Source organism: Otolemur garnettii, unplaced genomic scaffold, assembly GCF_000181295.1.
Source record: "Otolemur garnettii isolate 467f Iridium unplaced genomic scaffold, OtoGar3 scaffold00004, whole genome shotgun sequence".
Taxonomy (NCBI): domain Eukaryota; kingdom Metazoa; phylum Chordata; class Mammalia; order Primates; family Galagidae; genus Otolemur; species Otolemur garnettii.
In genome coordinates, this window is record NW_003852399.1 from 39,996,794 (window position 1) to 40,018,404 (window position 21,611).

Consider the following 21,611-nt stretch of genomic DNA (forward strand, 5'->3'; position numbering starts at 1 on the left):
CCCTTTGCTTGTACTATTTCTATTGAGAAGAGCTGGCCAATTAGTTTGCATGGCTCTGGCTATTCTTGCCCTATAGCAGGTGACTTGTAGGTCGTATATGTTATAGTTGTTCATCCTATCCCTAACGCCATCCAAATTATGGAATAGCTTCCTTTATACCCGCAATATGTCTTCCCAGGAAGATGGGATATGATGGATTGACAGAGTTCAAGATGAAGGTCTTTGAAGGCTGTGCCAAAATACATGCCCAAATCAAACAGATTAAGTAATTGCTTTCTTGCTTCTTTGTCATTTATACTTCTTACTAATTCAGTTGGCACTGCTTTTGGGGAACATGTCAAGGTCTTGTCCGTCTTCAAGCTGACAGTCAGTCCAAATGATAATAAAAAGCAAGAGAAGCACAGTTGATAAGAGGGAGCGTCCGGGTGAAAGATTTAATTAGGAAAGGAACAACAAGTTCCAACAAGGAGACATTTTCAGTCTTTCTTATTGATCAGAATGCTTTATACATTCCAGTTTCTCAGTGGTGTACCAGAATGCTTGCTTTTAGTTCTCTTTAACTGCCGGATTCGATTTGTGGTTTAAAGCTTTCCCAATGTGCATAGGAATTCAATAGCTGGTAAGCCCAGGTGACTTACTGCTCAGATGAATGTTTTGTTATATCCTGAAAGATGTATTACAACCTAGTACTCAGCTTGCATGCCTAAGTGTTACACAATTCAGCTAGGTAATTCTACTGTGGATTCTTACTAGATTTGCCTGATTTGATTGTGTGCAGTCAGCAAAAGCAAAAGTAATTACAAGTAGAATACAAAAGAACTCAAATTCTCCTTAATCCATTTAAATGTTTTGCTTGTCTATAGCTTCTTTGGGGGAATTGATGTTTTAGCTTTGTTGTTCCGAACCTCAGCCTGATAAAAGAACCAATTCAAGGCTGCTTCTTCAGATAATCTATGTTAGCAGTTTTAGCAAGCACCCTAAATATTGAATGTAAGCTGACCAGGAATGTTGGGAGCCCTGGATTGGCCTCCCTGAGGCTCCATCTGATAGTGTTGTAGTGTCCTGGAGTGTACACAGAAGCCTTTCCTCATATACTATGGAGTTCATTTGCCTTTTTGAATTAGCAGGGTGATAAGCATTTACTTTTCTATAGTATTTCCACTAAACAAAGACAACTTTCAGCTTGGATTATGTTATTATGTTTTTTTTATGTAAAGGGGGATAAAGATTTGGTGAATATGAATAAATAGAATAAAAGAGCTTTCAAGATAAATGTCTTATTTGTGGAGTTACCAGCAGTTTTATTTTAAAAGAACCCCCAACTTTATTTTCCTACCTACGTATCTACCTATCATTTGAAATATCTCTTGCATTTTGGATTTTAAATATATTTTCCATAAATGATCTGGGGATGATGAAGGATGATTTGAAGATCCTTTCTTCAACTTGAGCACACGATGCTTTCTTAATTAGGCGTCCTTCAGGGTAAAGGTCCAATCCCATTTCTGCTGGCAGCCTTTACTGACCGTGTCAGGTTTGTGTGGTTCCCCAGCTGTAAACACCATGTGTTTTCACATGGCTTTTACAATAATATACTGTGATATACATTTTTGGCTGTGGCATTTACCCTCAGTTAGTTCATACCTATTCTTTTCTTTCTTTTTTTTTTTTTTTGGTGACAGAGTCTCACTTTGTCACCCTAGAATGCTGTGGCATTATCATAGCTTACAGCAACCTCAACCTCTTGGGCTCAGGCGATCCTCTTGCCTAGCCTCCTCAGTAGTTGAGGCTACAGGTGCTTGCCATGACACCTGGCTAGAGTTTCAATTTTTAGTAGAGATGGGGCCCCATTCTTTCTCAGGCTTGTCTCAAACTCCTGAGCTCAAGCAACCCAGCCATCTCGGCCTCTCAGAGTGCTAGGATTATAGGCATGAGCCCTGAGCCCATCCAGTTCACATCCTTCTTGATAGAATTTTCTTTCTCTATTCCCATAGCACAAATGTCAGTGCTTTTCATTTGATGACCAATTGATAAATATTTGTTAATGGATTTATTCAGAAACAGGAGTAGAATAGTGGTTTGATAGTATATGCATAGTGGATTTATATAGAGAGCTCAATTTGAAAAAAAATCAAATTTCAATTCCTGTACACTAATGGAGTATATATGTATAGATTATTGTAGAATCACACATTTTTAAGCTTGGCTGATTCTTATAAATTATTGAGTCCAAGCTCGTTTCCTTTTTTGTTTTTTATGTGTGGGGAAATCAGTCATCTCCGTACAAGACTCTAAGCTGCTTGAGACGAGGAGCTGCTAAGTATAAAGCAATCATCTCAGCTATCTTTGCATTTTTTGGTAGCACCCAGTGGCACACAGATAGGTTCCCAAATGTTAGCATCACAAATTGCTTCATGGAAATACATTTCCCCAAGTGGATGGTTAGAACACCCACCTATTTATTGTGTGGACAGCCTGTGCTCATGTCTTCAGCTTCTCACTTCTCCCCAAAGAGCACCACCATTTACAGGTATCCTACCAACTCATTTTGCTGAATCTCCCTCACTACAGACTCAATTCTTATTTCCTGTTCATTCTTTTGGAATAGCATTCTGGATTTGCCTTAAAGAGATCCAAAATGGGCATGTAGAAATCAGATCTTCTTTTAGACTGCTATTACATTTGCTAAAATCCTAATTAAACTGTATTTTTGCACTCAAATTTATAATGCCCTTCATTATGACAAAAAGAGAAGATTTATGCTTTTACTTCCCTTTTGGGGAACCGAACATGATTTGATTCATGTAGTGTAAATAGGAGAAAACGGTAGACAACAGACCAGGCAATTATCTCTTGACTGATCACTGGGAAGGACTCCCTAGTCTCTATGTAAATTGTAAGCACTGAGTATTAAACTTATCCTTATTCATTATTCAAATCTTAGAAACAAAATGATATACTGGAGATAGAATTTAATTGTTTAGATCCCTAAACCTCCACTTATAGTGCAAGTGTTGAGGGAGCAAATCTGAGCACCTCCAAGCAGGTGCTAGTTCTAATAAGCACAGTTACTTTCCTTGTGTTTAAAGCAAATCCAAAGACCATGGTGCGTGTTTATTCCCTTAACTGCAAGGTCAAATTTTGCTTCTTCAGACCAGAGGGAAAATCACACAGAATGGATTTTAGAAATTTCTGATCTAACCTTACTATTTGCAAATAAGAAAGTTGGGACTCAAAGAAGTTATTTGTTGAAGGAGATTCAACTGGATTAACAGCGACAGATCTAGCCCTGAAATTGGCCATGCTCTCTCTAGCACGTCAGCCTTTTGGTAACTATCTTACCCTTTCATTTCTCATCTAATATTTGAAGTGATTTCATGCCCATACAGATAACTCAACTTGCATCTGAGCCTCTGAGTTCCTTAAATCCTTCATCTGTTATGACTTTTACACTGACCTCACTTTCATCGTCCCCTCCCCTGGACCCTCTCATCGCCTCTAACTGTTCAACTCTGTAATATCCTAGTCTCTAAGTACAACATTTGTTTTCCTTTCTCTGGTTTTTTTTTCTTTTTCTTGAGATTGGTGCTCTGACTAGAGTGTTGTGGCATTATAGCCCACAGCAACCTCAAGTTCTTGGACAAACGTGATCCTCTTGCCTCAGTTTTTCTATTTTTAGTAGAGATGGCATCTCACTATTACTCAGGCTGGGCTCGAACTCCTGAGCTCAAGCAATCCACACACCTCAGCCTCCCAGAGTGCTAGGACTATAGGCATGAGCCACTGAACCTGGCCCTCTCTCTAGTTCTTCATGACATGGAGACTTTTATTAATTTGTCTTCTTTATTTTCTCCTTTTCAGCCTACTCCTACATTCCCTTCCTTATCTGTCAGATTCCATGACTCATCTAGTCAGCTACTTTTTTTTTTTTTTGACTAACATTCTCATCTCCTTTTATTATTGTTTTTCTTTGTATTTGTCTGACAAAACTCCAACTCTGAACTTGTTTGCTTTCCTCATGCTTTCACATGGGCTGACAAGAGCCAGTGGAGAAAATCTCATGGCTAGACAGATTGATGGCTTCCTAATGGTAGTTCTCAAAATGTGATCTCCAGTATGATTTGGGTTCTTGTTAGAAAGGCGAATTCCTAGAGCTCCTTCAGTATACTGGACTAGAAACTCTCAGAATTGGACACCACAATCTTGTGTTTCATAAGTTCTCCATATATTTGTAATACAATTTAAAGTGTGTGAAATACTACTATATTAATTTTTGGTCTGTACCCTTGTCTGGCTATTAAACTTGTCAATCTTTTTTTTTTAATTGAATGGTAACTATGTACATTAATTATGTACATTAATGCACTTCTGGGGTACAGTGTGCGGTTTTCACATGCAATCCGAAATACTTCCATCAAACTGGTCAACACAACCTTCATGTCATTTTCTCAGTTATTGTTTTAAAAGGTTCACATTCTACTCTTAGAAAGATTCACTTGTACCCCTATAAAAACTTGTCAATCTTTATATGTTCTTCGTACTAGTAATGTTCTATGTTTCCATGTTACTTTTTTCAAATCTTTTCTATTCTTCTCTAATTTGGGATGCTACCCATTCTTTAACTTATCTTAGTTTGTGCTTGACTTCTTAAATTCCTACACAAAATCTTCAGACTTGCTATAGTCACTTACAGTGGAAGAGTCTTCATATCTGATCCCCTCATTTGTCTTCTAGATTTCTTTCCCTTTAGCATTGGGGACTTTCCTTTTTTCTCTTTACAGAGTTCTTGCTTTTCACTAACATCCTGCACCTAACCTCATCACAATTTACATTCTGCACGTGGGGAAAAGGCTTGCAGCATTTTAAACAAGGGAGTGGCATTATCCGATGTATAGTTTAAACCCTTCTTCTATGAAGAATCAGTTGCATGAGGCAAACTTCTTGCACAAAGCAAGAAAACCCATTTGGACGTTATAAAAAAATCTGTAGAGAGAGGATGGAAGGTAGCACAGGCCAGGGTACATGTAAGTGGAAATGTAATAAGCCCTAGGCTATGATTTGGAGGTAGAATTAATAAGGGTGGGAGGGAAGTCAACTATATCCTAGTTTTTTGGGAATAATAACCATGTGGAGAGAATGAGGAAGACTGGGAAAGAATACATACGATGGTTGGAAAAAAAAATCAAGGAAAATTTCAGGTCATGTTATGTTTCAATTGTTTATTGACAATCTACATGGAAATAAGGGTCTAAATATTTAAGTCTGGAGTTCAAGGAAAAGATCAGGAGTAGACCTGTAGGTATAGGAATCTTTTGTTAATAGCTAGTACCGAAGTTCTGGTATTTGATGAAGATGCCTTGGGAATGTGGGTAGGAAGAGAAGGTGGCCTGTGAAAAAACTCTGAGCTACCTAATATAATAACAAGATTTTAGAGAGAGAATTTCTAGCACAGAAGACTGAGAATGAGCAATTGGTAGGTTTGAAGAATTTCTCAGAAGAAGGGAGTGGTCAGAGATGCAAAATTCCACTGAGAAGTAAATTAAAGTAAGAACAGAGGAGTAGTCATTGGAAATGGCAACACAGAGGCCTCAGAGAGCTGGGCAGGAGCAGTAACAATGGAATATTGACAACTAAGGTCTGATTAGAACCCTTGAGGAAATCCCATTGTTGAATTAGTTTGCCCAATCATGCAGTCCTACCTAAGGTGACACTTGTTTGTCCTTTTCGAATCCTTGATCAATAGATTCCTGAAATCAATATCATTCTATAAACAGGGGCTTAAGTTCCCCAAACTGATGCAGAGTTTTGTAGAAATAGTAGTGGTTCTTAAATTTCATGTTTAAAAAGTTTAAATAAAAGTGTCATGAATTTTAACAGACCTAGATGTTAAAAGTCAATATAGAATTCTGTAAAATTAAGCTATGTTTGAAACTATTGATAAAGTGGTTATCACACCAAAACAACCAGAACCACCATGACAAGACTAGTTAAGTAACAACAGCAACAGCATTAAAACAAATTTGAATATGGTATTACCTCAGATAAGCCAGACTTAACAAATTGACTACCACACTAGAAAAAAAATTTTTTTCCCTTGGGGCCACAGTGTTTTTTGGGTCAAGAAAGGATAAAAATATATGAGTTATATATGCTTCATGAGGCCCTAGGCTAAAAATTAGTGTAAGTTAAATATAATCAACATGGCAGTTAATGTGTTAACGTGGTCCATAGTTATTTGAGAGCTGGCAACACACAAACACACATACATGCACACACACTCACCCTTGCACCATTTTTACTAGTTGAATCCTTTGAGATAGTATATTTAATTTCATGGTTGATAAAATATGAGAAATATCATCCTTATCAGCATATATTTACTAGGTCCCTGAGGTGGTTATGCAGAAAAGGATGCCTGAAAGTGAACAGTAGATTGATGACAATATTAGGAAAATAAAATATATAAAGGATTAGGTCTTAGTGAAGTGTCCAAATCATAAGAACTGATTATCAGGAAAGACAGGCACAGAACACAGGGAACTAGTCATACACCAAAGTGTCACCTCAGTGAGAAGACAAGGCGATACAACTAGTACAGACAACAATCACTGGTGAGTGCAACTGTTAAATAAAAATGGGAGCTATGTGTCTTCTAGTAAGTGGTCTTTGGTACCAGGGTAGTATCTCTAAGTATAGTTCACTCGTTATTGTGAAAATGTATGATTCCTCCTATGATGAAGCATTTTGGGAGAAAATCCTCCATTTGGGACTTCAGATATACCTAATTTCATATATCATATTTTTTTTTGTTGTTTTACACCCTCCTATTTTAAGTTAGCGATAAAGTATTGAGCACTTATTATGTGCAAAGCACTATCTGGTGTTCTCTTAAATATATGCATGGAAGAAAGAAGCCCCAAATGATTTAATCCTTGTTTTAGAATGAACAAGTTGCTGACATGCTAGTGCTGTTACCCAAAGGTTGTGGACACCAAATGTTTGGTTCCTACCAGCTCATGACCCCCATCTTCATCGAAGTCCTCCTCTATCCCATCAGTCATCTCTTCTCCATCCGCATCTGGCCCTCCTTCAGCAGGCTCCTCTGTAGAGTGATCTGCATTCTCTGACACACATTCTTCTTGGATCAGCTCTATACTCTCTTCCAATTGCTTCTTCTGAGCTTCTGGGGGGGAAAAAGCAAATGACTACTACCTTGGGTTGTTCATGAGCCATTTGGATAAACCATGAAAAAACAGTCCATGAAAGGGTAAACTCTGCATACTGTTAGATGTGTGTAGATAAGAAGGGAATATTATGTTTTCAGCTGAAATTATTTAATCATGTAAATTATGTATAAATATCTACATGCACTTATATGTAAGCATATTTATTTTAATGGAATTAGCAAAAATTAGGGAACCCAGATAGTAGTAGTATATAAATAAGTTTTATATAAACTGATTGATCTTTTTGGATACTTTATTTCATATATATGCTTTCTAAGAAGAATGTTCTCTCTCAGGGGAAAATAGAGCAAAAATAAAAGGGAAAAATCAGGTACAATATAGAAATTGTTCACTCAAGGAAGGGGATGGAGAAAGCCTCATTGACAAACTCAAACCTAAGTGAGAAAGATGAAGAAAAACTCATTGAGTAAAAAAGTACAAAAACAGATATGTTGTTTTTCAGACCCCATGTCTATGTGAACAAATTTTTGAAATTGTGAAGTCTAAATTCTGTTGGCAGATGTGGTTAGCTACTTCATTCTTATGTGAAGAACATAAATTCTGGTGTCAGACAACTTGGGTTCAAAGTCAAGCTTCGTCATCCAGTAGCTTTGTGATGCTGTACAAAGTTGAAACGATTAACCTATGGGCCTCAGTTTTCTCATCCATGTAATTTCCTAAAACTTTCAGGGTTTGGAGCAGTGAATCAAAGTGGTAGCACAGTGACTTGCAAATAATAAGTGCTCAATAAACGAAGCTACATTCTACATTAATAGAATTCCCTGTATTTGCCAGCATCTATATAGTCCATGTACAGAAATCTACCCAAATAGATACTATGCTGACAGCATAATAATAATTTCCCCTAGTAGATGGTTTTCATCTTTTATTAAAATATCAAGAAGCATTTTATATCAAATAAATAAGATTATCATATGTTCCTCCTTCTCTAACTTATTTTACTGTGTTCACGACTATTTAAAAGTGAGGTTGTTTTCAGTAGTTTTGATTATTATTCTTTTATCAAATGATTATTCCATCATTCAATTTGAGTTTTAAAATATGCCACATTTTGAGCTGACTTATTGATATCTTACAGCAACAAAGGTATTTACAGAACTAAAAATGTTTGCAGTATTAATTCCCAGAATTTTTCATAATGTGAGTTAAAAAGTAAGCATTGATATAAACATTTGACTCAGCACAAAGCTTTTCAAACATAACTAATATGGAAATCAACAAACTGATAAAAACATGTTGTATAAATAAGCAGATAGTCTTTCCTACAAGTTGTTTAAAATTCTAATGATTACATCTTTAAATAAATACGTATCTATCCCTTACTGTATTTTAATTCCCCAGATGATAAAGTTTATTGAAAGTAAGATAGTAGTAGTATGAGAGTGTGCCTGGGTTCTGCCGTGAGATGAGAAGATTCTAGTTCCAGCTTCATTACTTACCTGTAGATTTACAGACATTGGGTTTGAGTCTAAATTTTGGCTCCTTGGTCAGGTCATTTAAACTTTGAATCATTCTTTCCTTATCTATACCTACTTTTGGGGTTTGCTGTGAGAATTAATACAGCTTATATTTTGGAACTGTTTTATGAACTATGAAAATTACATAAATGTGTACTATTATCTACAAAAAAGACAGTATATTCTCCATTGTGAATATGTTAAAGTGACAATAGCAGTGATAGTATGTGTGGCTCAGGAGGCCTGGTTAGATCAAGGAATAATGGCAGAAACATTTATAGGACTGAGGCCCTGTTTCAAAGGAAGAAAAGTGCTGTGGGCCCAACCAAAGCTAAAAATAATTACTACAGGCATCTAAAAATGACCTAAAACTAGGCTGTTTTTCTTTAAGAGAAAGACATTCACTTCACATACATAGACATGAGCTATGTATTTTTTAATTTTTTTTATCAACTTGTTAGCTTCAAATTTCTCCAACATACCCCATGCAGTGAGGATGTGAATTATGCTTTCAAAACTATACCTTTCTATTCATGTGCATGTACAAGTGTACTGATTGAGGGAAGCAAGCATGGTAGCAGAAATTCTTCCATTTTTCCCGATGTCCATATAACTTTTAGCATAGAAAGTATTATGAAGATTACAAAGTGGTTATTGTAAAACTCAAACGAGGCTTTTTACTAACTATAGAAAATTATCACTTCAATTAAGTAGAGAAAAATGATTTAAAAAATCAAATTAGTTTAATCTAGAGAAGATGACCCAGGTATCTTGACTAAAAGTAAGGCAAGTTAGGCAAGAGATATGGGGCAAAAACACCCTCAGTCTAACACTTGCTGAGAATTTCTAGGTTTGAATCATCTCATTTTCCTTCCATGCGTAATTCACTGCCTTCTACAATTCTAGACCTTTAACTGAGGCTACCCCCCCTGCACACCTATGCTGTGATCCAGGGAGAAAATGCTGTGATGAGCAGACTAGTTTGAGTGTTGAAAAGCTCTGAATCCTCTGACATTAACCACATCTCTTATTCTATTTTGCTGCCTCTACTATTACTGAGCATTTGGACTGCACCAGGGATTTGGCCGCTCTGGTTTTGGTCCTCCACCTTCTTCAAAGAGTGGTTTTACTTCTTCCCACTCTAGGACACCATGTGGCTTGTTCATAATGAGGACTTGCATTGGTACCTCAAGAAAGAGAGGAATGGAAGTTTGGGATTATTATTCTATACAGTGAAAAATGCTCCAAATCTTTTACCTTTTCCTAAAGCCAGACTTACTTAAATTTAGGTCATTTGGTTTATGGTTTTGTTATAACACATAAATGAACCTTTGCTTAAGAGTGCACAATATTGTTGTGGCATATCCATCTCCTCTGTAATGATTCCAGAAATATTTGTTCTCTGAGAACCTTCACTTATTGATGTTGAAAATAATACATACATATTCTCTGCAAAAAAATCTCTGGCCAAGAAATCATTGAAAATTCTTAAAGAACTTGTGTAGGACTAGACTTTAAAGATGGATTTATGAGAGCATAAAAAATCCTCAGCTGGATTTATGTTCCAATTTGTTTCAATTATCTTTGGAATCTGAGCTGACTTTCCTGATCTTCCCAGATGAATGTAATCTCTCCTTCTTTGATTAACCAAAGCCTTGATCAAATACTGTTTTATAGTTAGTCCTACTGTTCTTTTAAATCCTTTTCTCATTAGTGTTTAAGCTTCCTGGAAATTTGTGTTATTGTCTCACAAGTTCATTGCCATGCTCAATGATTTCTTTCATATCATCAGAGATGTCGATGACATAGCTGCCCATCTTTAGTAAACAGAATGGTGCAAGTCAGTTATTTTGATGTGCTCTGCACCCCTGTGAATGCCTTGCACAGAAAATAGGTATTAGAAAGTATTAAGTATACAGAATTTGGGATTGTTTTCGTCCCTAACAGGTGAGTATAAAAATGGCATTTATTTCAGAGAGCTGCTGTGTACTCGAATGAGGAAAAAGATGTGAATTTGTTTTTTTTTTAATTGCAAAGACCACATGGACATGTTATCTTGGAAGGCTTGAAATAGTTCTTGAGTTGAATCTATATTGATTACTTGATTGCTGTAGACATATTTTCTATGTCAAAATCATTCATCACTACTGATCATAAGTATCTTGCTTTAGAAAGATAATTTTGGATTTGGATTTTGATGTGGCCTTTTTATTTCTGTGTTTAGACAGACACAGTATATTAAGTCACTCTCATTTTTATGCTAATATAAAACATGCACGTAATTCCTCCGATGGTGTATTGACACAGTTCCATGCAAAAAAACCTATAAACTATCCTCATTCCTTCAATCATTAGCTTGAAAGCTAAATGCTTAGAAGGCATTATCTAGGTGGAGGAAAAGAAGCTTTAATTATAATGGTAATTGATTCTTAGGAGTTAAAAGAACTACAAGCTCTCTGTGCTTTAGTAAACATGTAGTCATCATAGACTTTGCCATGCTCTCAGTGGGAAATGTTATAGTCATTAAACAGGGAGAGGTTCTATGAATGAAATCACACATGAAAGCACATCTAGGTTATTAAACTCTTGGTTCACAGTTTAACAAGCAGTTTGGGGTTCGTAATTATCTTGTTGAAATAGAAAGAAATGAAGCAACTTGTTTTATTTTTTATGAATGATTTTCTAATTTTAATTCTTTTAGAGATGAATACTATTGTTTAGTTTATTCCTAACCTTCTAACATTCTCTTCGTGTCATTCTTTTTCTCATTATCCTTCTTACTTTTTATTGTAAATGTGAGTGTGTGAGTGTACATGTGTGTTTGTGCATATGTACATTAACACCTCTGCCACTAAAGTTTCTTTGGGGAAGAAACATTTTTATTCATATTTGTTTACCTGGTGGCTGACTCGGAGCCTTACACACAAATTAAAGTGTTTGCTGAATGTATTCATAAATTGCTGTGGAACCAAAAATGAAAATAAACGTCCAGCTGTCAAATTCTTTTCATAGCGTCAAAGTGACGGTTGATTTGGCACTTTGGTAGCAAAAATATAAATCCAAATAGATGTTAAAAAGAATAAAGAAAACCCTTACCACATTCTCCATGACAGCCCCTCACCATGAAGTCTGAGTAAAATGTAGGGTCTGGGATTTTCTTAGAAGAAAATTATTCATGTAATATTGACAAGTCTTCAAGTTAAAAATAAAATGTGAAGACCTTAAGTGCTTAGGAGTAGAGATTGCCTTTGAACACTGGCACCTTCTGGAGTCTCTGTTGGCTTCTTTAAGTCAGAGTGATGGATGGCTATCACATTTCTTTTTTAAGCAGAGAAGGGAGTTAGTACCAGATTGCTTAAAAGAGTAGATTACAAACCAGAAAGCCAACAGTTTATGCCTGAAGGATATCTTTTATATCATCTAATCATGGATTTTTAAAAAAAGGTTTTAACAGCTTCAAGTTAGTGAGTTCTTATGAAGTGCTGACTGTGTAACCTTCATTAATTTTAGTCTTTTTTTTTTTTTCTCTATTGCCCAAACTAGACTACAGTGTTTCATCATAGCTCACAGCAACTTCAAATTACTGGGTTCAAGTTATTCTCCTGCCTCAGCCTCCCAAGTAGCTGACTACAGGCACATGTTGCCATGCCTAATTAATTCTATGCTTTGGAGAGACAGTGGTCTCCTTATGTTGCTCAGGCTGATCTTGAACTTCTGGCTTCAAGCAGTCCTTTCACATTGGCCTCTTAAAGAGCTAGGATTACAGGCATGAACCAGTGTGCCTGGCATAATTTTAGTTTTGAAATATATTGCAGTGCAGGCTTATTTGTTGTTTCCTGTGCGGGGGGAACTGAGGCATGAACAAGTTAAGTAAGGCACTTATGATCACACTCTAACAGGTGCAAGAGTCGGAATACAACTTTTCCGACTCTATAACCTGGGCTGTTTTCTAATCTATCTTGAGGAAAAAAGGCCCATTTCTTTTGTTTTAAACACACAGGTGAACGCTTTGAATCTCTTCAATAGTTAGACAATTTTAATTTCAAGAATGAAGAAGTCTGTTTAGTTAGGGGCACAGGGCACATGTTCTAGGTAAATAATGACTATCATAGGAAAAGATGTACAAAGGACAGGTTAAGTACTTCTGCTTAAAGAAGAATGCCCAAAGCTCTAAAATGCTATCAAAGAAAAAAATCAGATATTAATAAAAAATCAGATATTAAATTTCAGTCCTCATGTTCAAACTATTTTTCTATATATCTCCTTTATACTTCCAAAGCTATAAAAGCAAAATATGATTTAGAAAAGAAGTTGGAGTTGTTGGGATTTATGTTCAAAGGATTTTTATTAAATTGAGTTTGCGGTATCGCTATTATTGTTAATATAACTATGAAAATTGGTTTAGTTGGCAATTATGGTTTTTGACATGCTGGCTTAATTGCAAGATAATTGTTAACTGAATTGTACTTAGCAGATGGTAGGAAAGAATGTTGACACAAAAACAGTCCCATTATTCATTATAGCCAAGCTAGTGTCCCGGAATCATTGTTTTTATATACTGGTATGAACTGTACTTTAAAAAATTCCATGTCACAACACCTTTATTTAATATGAATTTAATGCAATAATTCCCACAAATGCCATTTAGAAAAATGAAACTTATTTGAATGATAGTACTTATACTCACGTAAACCAACATTGTAAGAATGTTTTTAGATGAAGATATCAGTTACATAAGTACATTTTTGGAGAAAATGGCTTTACAGTTGTTCACAGAAAATACACTGGATTATTGAGTGAGCAAAAATTCAATATAAGCATTTAAAAATTACTGAGATATTATGTTTATTTAAACATCACAACAATTCTACAGAGATATTATTTTCCTCATTTTAATAAATTTTATAATGACTTTCCCAAATTTCCTGCAGCTAGTAGGCTGAACTAGGTCTCTAGTGGGGTGTGAGGCTAGTTCTGTTTATGCCTGTCTGGGAACTTTGATGTTTTTATAACGTTAATTTATTTGTCATAAGGAAGATGATTTGGAAAGGAAACAAACTAGAAATGGAGAGACCAGCTAACAGGTGATGGTGAGGGGGATAAAAATGTCCTAACTGATTTGTGGTGATGGTTATACCACTCAGCGAAACTATTATATGATTGAATTAAACTCTTGAAATGAGTAGATTTTATTTTATGTAAAATATACCTCAATAAAGTTGTTAACAAAATAAGGTGAGTGCAACAAAGCATGTGAGAGATGGTGAAGGTTTGAGTATTGGTGGTAGCCTTGGGCTAACAGAGAGAAGGGGTGCCAAAGGTAAGATCTGACCACATTGGCTCTAGAAGCAACAGAAGATGATGTGATGGGGGCAATTTTCTTGACAGGATTGATGTAACAGTGACAACAGAGATAGGATACAGAGAGAAGAATGTGTTTAGGTGAGACAGTAAGGAGAAAGAGCTCGATGATGGCGACCTCTGATCGGGCTGTTACCAACATGGCATTAATATCGCCCTCCTCGGTCTGATGAAACTTTAGACAGTCTTCCACAGACACCAGACCAACCTTTTCTTAGAGCATTTACTTCATAAAACTTGTAACTGTGGGTGGCGCCTGTGGCTCAAAAGAGCCCCATATACCAGAGGCGGTGGGTTCAAACCCAGTCCCAGGCAAACAAACAAACAAACACCAAACCCTTGTAATTGTAAATTCTTTCTCTGCCCATTTGAGATGGAGACTTTCTACAATCCAGGAATGTTTTTCTCAAGACCTGGGAACCATCCCTTTGACATGTTGATATTATCAAGAAAGAGAGGGCTGCTGTCTCCTACTCTCTGTAGTAGCCTAACTTTAATAAGAACCAATGAGCAAACACAGATTGCCAAATCATACTGACTGACTTCCTCATAAGATCCTCCAATCCTTTTCCAGTAGCTGACTCCAGCATTCAAAAACCCTCCTTCCTTTTCCTTTAGCGCAGTTGAGTTCAATTTTCATCTCCTATTTCAACAGTCTTGCATAAAGTCTTCCATGCTGATTTGAATATGTGTCCAGCGCAATTTCACTTTACAGTTAACTGAGACACAGCCATAGGATACTATCCCATAAGTAGTAGGAAAAGTTTCGATCTAGTTGCTAAGGACAACTCAACTGCTTTTCTTTCACTTATATTTAACTTCTTTAAAAATATTTTCTTGTTGTGATCAACTATTTCTATAAGTCTTGTTGTGAATAACAGTATCCTCCTATTACTACTTTCTTACCATTTCAAGCTCCTTGAAGGCTTTCCACTCAGCCGAGTCCTTAAAATACATGTTACTAGAAGAAAGTGTAGGGAAAACACTTGAAGTAATTGGCCTGGGTGAAAATTTTATGAGGAGGACCCGCCGGGCAATTGAAGCAACATCAAAATACACTACTGAGACATGATCAAACTAAAAGGCTTCTGCACAGCCAAGAACACAGTAAGTAAAGCAAGCAGACAGCCCTCAGAATGGGAGAAGATATTTGCAGCTTATGTCTCCGACAAAGATTTAATAACCAGAATCCACAGAGAACTCAAATGTAATAGCAAGAAGAGAACAAGTGATCCTCTCACAGGGTGGGCAAGGGACTTGAAGAGAAACTTCTCTGAAGAAGACAGGTGCATGGTCTATAGACACATGAAAAAATGGTCATCATCCTTAATCATCAGAGAAATGCAAATCAAAACTACTTTGAGATATCATCTAACTCTAGTAAGATTAGCTCATATTACAAAATCTCAAAACCAGAGATGCTGGCATGGATGTGGAGAAAAGGGAACACTTCTACACTACTGGTGGGAATGCAAACTAATACGTTCCTTTTGGAAAGATGTTTGGAGAACACTTAGAGAACTAAAAATAGACCTGCCATTTGATCCAGAAGACCAAAAATCACACTACAACAAAGATATTTGTATCAGAAGGTTTATTGCAGCCCAATTCATAATTGGTAGGTCATGGAAGAAGCCCAAGTGCCTATCAACCCACGAATGGATCAATAAATTGTGGTATATGTACACCATGGAATACTATGCATCCCTAAAGAAAGATGGAGTCTTTACCTCCTTCATGTTTACATGGATGGAGCTGGAAAATATTCTTCTTAGCAAAGTATCTCAAGAATGGAAGAAAAAGTATCCAAGGTACTCAGCCCTACTATGAAACTAATTTATAGCTTTCATAGGAAAACTACAACCCAATTATAGCCCAAGAATATGCGGAAGGGGAGAGGGAGGGGAGGGGAGAGGATGGGTGGAGGGAGGGTGATTGGTGGGACCACGCCTATGGTTCATCTTACAAGGGTACGTGTGAATCTTTCTAAATGTAGAATATAAATGTCTTAACACAATAACTAAGAAAATGCCATGAAGGCTATGTTAACCAGTTTGATGAAAATATTTCTGATTGTATATAGAACCAGCACACTGTACCCCATGACTGCATTAATGTACACAGCTATAATTTAATTTAAAAAAAAGAAAAGAAAAAAAATAAAATACATGTGATCCTATATTTAAATATCATATTTATACTGCTACTTCTTGATCAGTTTTATGCACTATTTGTTGACATCACCCTCAGGAAGCTAAGTACTCAGTTCTTTTTTTTTTTTTTTTTTTTTTTAATAGTTTTTGGCCTGGGCTGGGTTTGAACCTGCCACCTCCAGTATATGGGGCCAGTGCTCTACTCCTTTGAGTCACAGGTGCTGCCCTGAGCACTCAGTTCTTGATCATATAATCCCCACTCACTTCCCATCTCCCTGGACAGCTATATTGTGAATTGGATTATAGCATTTTCAGTTTTTATATAATTCTATTATAATTGTGAAAATACTCTCTGTGTGTGTGGCTAAGCTAAATAATTAAAATTATTTTTTCTTAATGTATATTTTCTCCAGAATTAAATATTGTCCTTTAGGCTTTTTTTTCCTTTAGGTTTTGTGTGTGTGTGTGTGTTTAATTTAGTTCTCTATACACTTCTTTCTGTGTACTTATGCAAATTTATCTCTCCTTCTCTTAATTCAGTTTCCCACTCATTAGCTATCCTATCAATATTCTTGGCTTAAAAATGTCGACCCCCCCAGCTTCTGAACAGTTCTGATGTGGATTCATTCCCCTCTAGGTCTCTGGAACAGCTCACCTCTGGTATTTTCAGTGAAAGAGTGCATTCAGATAAATAACTAGGAGGCTATTAGGTTGAGATGGCTCCATTCCTTAAGTTCCCACATAAGTAAACTGAAAGCCAACTCACAATTACTGGACCTATGAAACCTTACTGTAACCTTACCCATCAGAAACTGCCAACAATCTTTAATCTGAGACTTTACCAATCAGAAACCACCATTTACCCTCTCTAGGGGTTTTCCATGTTAACCAATCACATCCTTTCTTAGTCTTACTTCTGAAAACACTTTATAAATTTTTTCCCTTTTTCTTGCTCCCTTGGCAGAGTCCTGACTCTCTTGTGGTCTGGCAATGTCTGATTCAAATTAGTTGAATGCGGCTAAGTTCATCTTTTAACATGTGATTTCAAGGTAAATATTTTGACAGTTTGTATGACTGAAAATATCTTTCATCTACCTTCACATTTTATAGTATCGTTTTGATATTAGGTATGGAATTTTAGGTTGTAACCAATCTTTCCTCAGGATGTTGAGGGCATGTTTTCATTGCCTTGTGGCTTTCAGTGTGGCTGCTAAGAGGCCCTGCAGTTTTCTGCTTTGAGTTTCTCTATATAGAAACTGTTTTCTCTCTCTTTGCTTCTCTCTCACTTTATAGTTATAGAATGTTTTCTTTGTCCCTATGTTCTGAACTATCACCATGACATGCTTTGATGTGTGTTGTCACACACTGTTTTAGGCACTTGGTGGAACTTTACAATCTGGTTAGTTATATCCTTTGGATTTTTGTTATTTCTTTTCCTTGGGAAAAAAATGTTTGGATGATCTTCCTCCTTTTTCCCTCTGGAATCTTGTTATTCATCCTGTAATTTTCATAACCTTTGCCTCCTATTTTCCATCTCTATTTTCTTTCACATTTTCTGGGAGTGTTTTCTAATTTTGTCCTCTTATCTTTGTATTGAGTTATTTATTTGTGCTATTATAAGTTAATTTCTAAATACTCTGAATACTCAGTTTTATAGTTCTGTGTTTTAATTTCATAAATACAGTGTCCTCACACCTCACTGAGAATCTGAGGATACTAATCAGTATTGGGGGATTTTCTTTTTTTCTTTTCAAAGTTTTATCTTTCCTGCACAATCTCTGTTTCCTCTGATTTCCTTTTTCTTTGCTTCTGTATTTGCTTTAAATATTAGATACGTATTGTTTTATCTGGTGATTCTCGCTTATTCATATTAACAGTAGGGCATTAAAATACCACTTGCAACTTTGTAAGCACAGAGGGATATCACTTCTGTAGGGTGATCTGGTTGATGATTTCCTTGGGGGACCTCAGGTCAGCATCTTTAAGTCTTTTCTCTTGGGCTGCTCATTTTCCCAACTGAAGACTCTTCTAATGTTCTGCTAGTGCTCTGGCAGCACAGGGAGAAGAATTTAAATGACTTCCTAAGTCATGCCTGGTCCATAGTACAGGTAAATAGTCCTGGGTGCATTGAGGGGAGGGAAGATGTGATCCTGTTCTCAGGAAGTTTACAGTATCCAATGGAGAGACAGAATACCACACATACACATCTTTTAGGAGTAATCTGAGGTGCAGAGATTCCAAAATAATGTCATTATATTTCATTTCATTGCACTTACTACTGAGAGCTTAGGAATTCACTTCAAAGAAAAAAAATGATGCTACAAAACTTGAACTCAGAACATGCTCCACATTGTGTGGCATTTCCCAGGTTCTCTTCCTAATCCTCCATCTCCTTCCTGCCACTTCTATGCTAGAAATACTCTAGCATATTGTCAAATTTCTAATGGTAAATAGAAATGAGATATGTATAAAAGAGCATAAAGAAGAATAAATGCTAGCTACCAAATAGTTAGCTTTCTTCTAATTAATCATTAAAATGAGTGCCCCCCTAAATTTAATGAGGAGACACTGAGTATGTTTTCATGAATTTTAATGTATTTCATTCCACTTTGCATAATGTAGTATTAACTCTTTCCATACAACCCTTATTTCTTTTCATAAAGAAATATAGAAAAATATAAAAAACAATCTTTTATTTTCATAAATATAGATACTATTCAGGAATAGTTATATGTTAACTAAATATGAGAGAATAAAGTTATATATTCAATACATTTACTTTCTTTATAACATGATAAAATAAGAAAGACATACATATGAAAGGACTAAGTCGAACATTTTAACAGCCACTGTCTCACGACTGGAAAAGTTTAAACGTGCAAAAATAAGTGACATCTTTTCATAAGAAGATGCAAGCTTTGAATTTTAGTGTCACGTTTATAGATAATGTAACCTGATGATATATGGAAGGTCTTATTCATTGCAGGAAACTGAAAAGTATAATATGATGGAATAAGGATCACATTTTTCTCTTTGAGGTGATTTATATTTAAATGAGTTCGCCATAATCCTTTAAACTGAAGTGCAAATTGGTTATCAAAGTCCTTTGCTGTAAGGGTTGTTTTACATAATAATGAATTTCACAGAAGTTCCTCAAAGGGAAATATTGACTTAGGCAACATTATAGGACGTTTCAGTTACAGCAGCACTTTAGATTAGTGTCATAGACAGCAGATAAAAACTTTCCAAAATCTAAATTTCTTTATTATGAAGTGTAGGCAGTGTACCTTTTCTGAATATAAAATACATTTGTACTAGAACTTTTTAATAAAAATGGTTCCATTTAATCTATCATTTCTCATCTACACAAACTTAACAAAGTATCAATAAAAATCTACCATGTGCTTGGTATGTGGCTTGTGTTATTCCAAAATGGGTTGTATGAAAGTAGCAGGAAATGTTTACATGCCTATGACATACGTGTGTGTTGCTGCTAACCCCTGAGAGCTGCAATTATTAAGCCTTTAACTCTATGCTATTACTTTATTAGTTTTTCAGAAAGTGAGGGAGCCATTATTATCCTTATTTTATAAGTAAGAAAACTGTGTATGTGGTATGTGAGGATTTGAACCATCATTTCCCTCATTCGTTATGCTAGTCCCCTATCTCACATTTGGCTTCTTTTCATTCATTAGCCCTACATAACTCACCACTAGAAAGTGAGTCTTTGCCCTAAAGGGATAAGAGTCAACAAACAGGGATTCTCCTGTTTACTGAAGCACAGAGGCCCTAACTCCCAATCAGCTCTCATCAGTCAGGGATTTAACCCAGGCAGCCTCACACCAGTGAAATCTTGGGACCAGGCTCTGGGAGGACAACTTGAGTTTGAGGCTATTATATATTGGACAGGAAACTGGATTTACTTACAAGATCTGAGTTTGAGAACCAGGTCTATCACTTACTAGATATGTGAACCAGAGAAAAATCAATTTACCTTCCTGAGCCTTTGCTTTCTCATCTGCAGAATGAGATTAGAATCATCAATGGCTTTCAAACTGTACTGTTTATGTTTTCAAGTGCAACTCTTCTAGCCAATTAACTCTTATGTTGAATTCTAATACGTAAAACAGATAACAGAGCCACACTGGTCAGGGCAAGGGCTAGGTTTTGAGGAGGCATGAGCTGATCTACCTATAGGTTTTCCCCCAAACCCCATCTCATCTCCAAGGAGGCCTCTGAGGCCTTGAAAAACAAAGTTTTCAAACTACGGCCTACCTCTAAATTTGTATCAGTTCTCATAGTCTATGATTTTAAAACAAATCCGTCACCATGTGGAAAAAGTATTAGAATTGTATCAGAATGGAGCTGGGTCAGGGCTGATAATTCAAAGGAGAGGTGCCCTTACACTGTAAAGAATATAATCAAATAACCTGACTCGTGGTGGCCAGGATACACTGTTGGTCTTGAAGTTCAGGTGTTATAATAATGATTTTTGAAATCTGTCAAATTTTGCTGCAGTGAATTTAATGAAATATGGATGTTATGTTAGCCTGATAGCATTATTCCATTAGTTGATTTTATTTTAAGCAAGGTTACATGATAGTGAGTCATAAACTTTCAATTGTGATTCAACTATTACTTGTTATTTCATAAAATACTTACTTTTTTTTTTTTTAGTATGAATCTTAAAAAAACTGGCTCATGTCTTCTGTAAGTAAAGAAATCATGTTCCATCATTGTAACTCTTGGCTTAAAGACTTTATTGAAATATCTGTATTAATCTCTTTTAAACGCAGCCAGTATCTCCCTGGCCCTACACTGTCTCTGTGATTGACAGCGTTCCATGGGTTTAATTTTGACCTGTCTGTGGCCACAGATCTTTTCACTTACCTGCCTCCGCCTTCTGCTGCTTCTCAATCTTCTCCAGGCGCCCTAGCAAGGAGTCAATTTTAGTTTTGATCTGGGTTAATTCTTTCTTGATTGTCTGTACCTCATCGGATTTCACTGGAAGAGGAGAGGAGAAAGAAAACAACAGAACATCAAATGCACCATGGCCCACGTTGGACCCAACTCATAGACATCCTGGGTTTTCTCAAGACTGTGTCAGATCACATAGGATACTTCTCAATTTTATCAGCTACTCATTACTTCTAGTGATCCTGGAACACTGGATGATGCTGCCAATTGCAAATAAGAATTCTCAGTGACATGAGCATTTGATAGCATGTCTTTTTTTTTTTGAGACAGAGTCTCATTATGTTGTCCTTGGTACAGTGCTGTGGCATTACAGCTCACAGCAACCTCCAACTCTTAGGCTTAAGAGAGTCTCTTGCCTCCCAAGTACCTGGGACTACCGGTGCCTGCCTCAAGGCCTAGGTATTTTTTGTTGTAGT

The 21,611-nt window shown here is 36.3% G+C and overlaps 1 protein-coding gene across 15 annotated transcripts in view; it reads right to left on the bottom strand.

Annotated features, from left to right (window-relative positions):
- RALYL (RALY RNA binding protein like) overlaps positions 1 to 21,611 on the bottom strand; it is a 698,583-nt gene that overhangs the window by 43,377 nt on the left and 633,595 nt on the right. For 10 of the 15 annotated variants that reach the window (XM_023517681.1, XM_023517659.1, XM_012810159.1 and 7 more), the window contains 2 exons: positions 21,109 to 21,222; positions 7,011 to 7,183 (listed from right to left, as the gene is read on the bottom strand). In XM_023517681.1, the coding sequence (XP_023373449.1) occupies positions 7,011 to 7,183; positions 21,109 to 21,222 (287 nt within the window). The remainder of the gene's footprint in view (positions 1 to 7,010; positions 7,184 to 21,108; positions 21,223 to 21,611) is intronic. The other 5 variants (XM_023517672.1, XM_023517678.1, XM_023517670.1 and 2 more) reach the window with 2 other exon arrangements.